This window comes from Dermacentor variabilis, chromosome 7, assembly GCF_050947875.1.
Source record: "Dermacentor variabilis isolate Ectoservices chromosome 7, ASM5094787v1, whole genome shotgun sequence".
Taxonomy (NCBI): domain Eukaryota; kingdom Metazoa; phylum Arthropoda; class Arachnida; order Ixodida; family Ixodidae; genus Dermacentor; species Dermacentor variabilis.
This window is the reverse complement of record NC_134574.1, coordinates 101,749,469-101,754,468: the sequence shown is the minus strand read 5'-3', so window position 1 is coordinate 101,754,468 and position 5,000 is coordinate 101,749,469. Positions and strand designations below refer to the sequence as shown.

The 5,000-nt window shown below is 47.1% G+C and overlaps 1 protein-coding gene across 2 annotated transcripts in view; it reads left to right on the top strand.

Moving 5' to 3' along the window:
• LOC142587703 (leukocyte tyrosine kinase receptor-like) overlaps nucleotides 1-5,000 on the top strand; it is a 173,932-nt gene that overhangs the window by 63,706 nt on the left and 105,226 nt on the right. For both annotated transcript variants that reach the window (XM_075698888.1, XM_075698887.1), the window contains exon 5: nucleotides 4,130-4,318. In XM_075698888.1, the coding sequence (XP_075555003.1) occupies nucleotides 4,130-4,318 (189 nt within the window). The remainder of the gene's footprint in view (nucleotides 1-4,129; nucleotides 4,319-5,000) is intronic.

Sequence of the window (5,000 nt, the reverse complement as noted above, 5' to 3'; positions counted from 1 at the left end):
GTTCTTGTAAAATGAGAGTGTTTGAAGCAGTTGTTGTGCGGTGTTAACGGGGTTACTGCTAGGGAGTGTTTATGACGAGTAGCATAACCAGGTAAAGGTGTTAATATGTGCAAGGTATCAATACAGTAGTCGCCATTGATTAGCTGAAAAAAAGAATTTTAATCGGGAAACACGATTTTGTTCTGTGATCGAATAGAAGGCCTTACGTTTAAGGAGATCTGTTATAGAAGTTATAGTGGTGACTTCAGCGTGGGATCTATACAACGGACGAAAAGAATACACGAGGGACAAAGCGTTGCGACTTCTGGCGTACTTATATCCGAAATGATTGGATTATTATCATTCAATTTCAAATTAAAGACGAACGATGATAGGATCAGAGACATGCTGACAAATATCACCAGTACCTACACAACGCGCGCCCTACCTCAGAAATGCGTAAAGCTGTAACGGAGACGAATGAAATAGACAACAAGAACAACAACAACAGTGACAACGACATATATATAGCTGAGGATATATGTAGACGACAGAAAATAAGTCTAGGAGGCAGCGAAATTCTATCGCGAACTTCTACCTGAACTTATTTATAAGTGAGCAATGAGTGGAACAAAAAAGGAACCGCTGTCGGAGCTGTATTATTCAGCAATCATGTCTTTTATATGTGAGAAATGGAACTGGCGTGAAATATTAATTTATCTTCCTCCGACTTGCTTTATTTTCTTTTCTTTTAAAAGTCGGAATAAATAGTGCGCAATATTATATTAAATGCTGCACAGAACGCGTGTGCACACAGCGTCCGAATCTTCACATCGAAAATACAGGGGCAGTAAGATTTAATGCTAGGATACCTCGTGTATGCCTTGGCGAACAATGTGATAGGGGGAAAAAACGAGTTTGTTTTCGAAGGAATAATACTCGCGAACCGTGAATTCGAACTTGGCACGTGAATACGCCGTACCGAGTACCTTTTCCAAGTAATTGCTTTATATCGCGGGACAGTTCTTTACCCGTTGCGCATATGTGATGAGCCGCTATATCCGCCTTAAATAACACCGTGGTGTCCCCCCCCCCCCCCTCCCCATCACGGTACCCCGCGATAGATAGATAGAATGAACTTTATTGTGCAACGGACCCCGCGAAACATATTCACTATAAAATGGTCGAAATTGGCTAGCGACGCGTCCTTCGCATTGGGTTTGCTGCGCGCACGCTTGCCCGTTCCGTGCAGTTGGCCCAGGTAATATGTGAAGGATTGGAGACCACAGGAGCTGAATGACAAATTGCCACCGTAATCAAAGATTTAAAATAAAGGCGCACTTTTGTAAAGCGTCACTCGAAAGGCGGCAGAACGAAATAGGCGCACGTGTTCTTTTTTTTCTTTCGCGCGTGCTCTATTTCACCCCTGGCGCCGCGCCCTGTTCGTCTGTGTCTGCCCCCGATACGCTCGAGAAGGGCGATCACTGGCTACACTCCTCGGCGCGGCGCGACAACCGTCCGCTTGTCGCACACTGCGATCTTGGGACGGCGGCCAGGCGCTCTGTGCGCCCGCTTGGCGCTGTCAGCGGCTTTGTCGCCGTCGCCCGAGACGCCTTTGGAGCGTGGGCTTTCCAGCGGTCTCTATGCCTTTGTGAGCCGCTTCGTATCGTCGGCTCCATCTCGCTTCGTCGGTGTTTCTCTTAATCTCCTTTCATTATCCACTCCTGATCCCCCATGTTGAGAAGAAGCAGACCATATATATATATATATATATATATATATATATATATATATATATATATATATATATATATATATATATATATATATATATATATATATATATATAAGGGAGGCACGGATGTTAACCAGTCAAGAGTGTGGTTAGCTACCCCACGCCGGGGGAAGGGAGAGAGAAGAGAGAGAGGGTATAGAGACATGCACGGACAGCACTTGAGTCAAAGCAGCTCCTGCAAACCAGACGTTCTCAGAAAGCACAAAAGGGCCTTCACTGCCTTCTGAGCTGATGATCGGTGGGGAGGGTGCTCTAGTACTGTGTGTTCGCTCGCAGGACGATCATCTAGTTTCCTCGATGTGCTGGACAAAGATTGCCTTGGTGCTTGAGACTGAAGACAGTGGCGCAATGAGTGGTAAATGTTCTCCTCGCATCTGCAAACATCACATGCAGGATTATCAGATGGCAATAGAAAAGCATCAGGTCGATTTAATCGCTCTCATAATGGTAAAATTAATGTCTCCCCCGATGCTGGAAGAGGAAGTCGCCACCAGTGGATTCAATGCGCAGCGCAACCGCCTCACACACGCTCACGCAAGTACAAGCACGCGTGATGTACTAAAAATGATAAAATCGTGACGCCTGCGTACAGGGAACCTTAAACGTAGGCTTCTCCTCACAATGATGCTAATGGTGGTGAAGCCAACCTCGGCGTGCATACACTGACAAAGTTATTACGGCAGCGGTTGTATGGACACTCCAGGCAAATTTTCGTCTTCTGTGTCGCGGTCGCCGTCGCCATGATGGCCCATATATAGTTATGTATACATACGCTATATGTTTATCTATGATGTATATGGATGGCATATATTACACTGCTCAACCGCCAGAGTTGCTAAAACCACTAATATGTTTTGACTGATATAGTCTATAGGTATATTTTTGGAATTGCAGCGCCTAAACAAATGAAACATCTCATGTATAGCGCATACCTTTTATCTTAAACCTTCTCAGAGTATGAAAGAAGTACGACACAATATTAGTTTTCAAGATCAGAAAGTGATGTCTCACGAACAGATGTATATGGCTAGCCGATTCGTCTGTCCGTGCGTCTTTCGGTCGCCTGTACGCCGAAAATTCCTCCGGCGCAACCCCATGTACATGCGCGAAAAGAAATAAAAGAGAAGATAGAGAAAGAGGCACGCAATTAGCCAACACCACCTGGATAGCACAAGGCCTGTTTACTCCGAGACATGACGTCATGCTACCTGGCCCGAAATTGTAATTGGCAAGCCTGGCGTGATGACAGCGGTAATGTCCAAATCACTGTTGCCTACCTGGGAGCATCCCCATTAGATTCTATGGCAGTCGAGCCAGGTAACATGATGTCATGGATCGGAGTGAAAAGGCCTTGTGTTATCTAGGTGGCGTTGGATTAGCTGTGCCATTAGTGACGTCGTTGCTCTCCGTCGCAGCCGAGCGCGCGCGCAGCAGTTTCTCTCCGGCTCCGAAATGGTTAGGCCATGCGTCGTACGTGCTCCTTAGGAGCAGGCAGCTTTCGATAAGCAACGCCGCGAGCAGAACCGGGAGCGAGCTCGTCTACGTCGTGCCGTTGCTGCAGCCCGGGCTCAAGAACAGGCTCGTGCAGCCGAGCGCAAGCAGCAGCTTCGTACCGGAGATCCAGCAGCCTACCAAACCGTCGTTTAATAAAGTCTCGGGTTTAAACCAGTGATGAACACCGTGGCCACACGTTTCAGCTTCGCTGGTTAACCGTCTGTATGGAGTGCTTGGGCGGTGATTTTATTTTTATATACACTCACTCACCCGGATTCGCGGCAAGTGTCACAAGTACCGCATTCATGCTGTCTCCCGCAGGGAGAAATAAAGACTGACGGAAAAATTCAACGTAGCGCCAGGCAGTGGTCAGAGTTAAAAGGGAAACAAATCCATAACATTCACTGCATCTCTTTCATTGCGCCTTATGTCAGTCCCAGGTTCTACTACGTTCAAGTAAAACGCTAGCTCGATAATGTCGCGTTGCTTTGTGCCTTTCGTGGTTCCAGTATTAAGCGTTACTTTGATATAATTAGCAAGCTACATCGAATCGTGCAGCTGCAGTATATGCGAGCTAAATCTGTATGTCGACCAACCCATCTAGTTTTCATTTAACTGTTTCCATCTTATGAACCATTTTTTTTCCTCCACCAAGACATACACAAAGAGAAGGAAACACAGACAGGTACCAACTACATATACAGGGACAAGTGTTCCGCAATTGTGTGCGCCTTTGTGTGAGTCTCAGCGGCACAATTGTTGATTATGGTTTCAACAAATGGCCCAACATCGAGCTACATCCCTTCTCCCCATCTCTTCCTGTGAAATAACGTTCAATCACACGCGCCACTTGGACCGCAGAACAAGTTCCGAGGGGCGCCCGGTGCTCCTTCGAAGAACTGGACGGCGAGATGGACAGCAGCGACCCAACGATATGCGGCTGGAGGAACAAGCTTCGCTCCGGTAGTGGAGAGTGGCGCCGCGTAGCGGCCGCCAACGCAACGTCCAAGTACGCGCCCATGCGCGACCACACCACGGACAGCTCGAAAGGTAAGCAGCGAGCGGGCAGTCGGCAGCATACTACGACTGAAAGTTGTTCTTTGATCCGTCTTAACGTACGGAGGCTGCAGGGACTTTTTTCTCACTGCTTGCAATTTGCGATGAAGAAAATAGTGCGTCGCATTAAAAGCAAGAAGTAGCAATGCATATTGTAGTACGCTGTGACAATAGCTTCATAGGCTGGGACCGCAATATGTGGATAAAAAATCGCACAAAGGATGTCGTAGATCTGGCCGTATGTTTAATTTCAATGCAGGAAATGGCCAGGTAGGCCTGGTGTTTGGCCGGCTATCCCTAGCACATTTCTCAGGAAAGTACAGAGAAAGGAAATAAATAAAACGTCAGCAAACACTACAACAAGCAGACAAATAGTTTTACCCAGACGACCAGTACGATAACTACAGTTCGGCACTGGGGACCGTCACCCATCGCACAAGAAGAGAGGCGAGTGGAAGTCAGCACAACTCATTTGATGTATACTTACATGGAGAATCTACATTTGTACATAAACATGACCGCGAGAAGCAGAGCACGCGAGAAGGACAGCTGCGTCCGACAACAAAGGCCAGACGAGTCGCTCGTTGTTTAGAGGCAAGCAGCAGACCAGAGGAGTGTAATTCTGTAAGTGTCCACCTACTGGACATGTCCAATTTATCGGCTGCTGAAGTGCTGA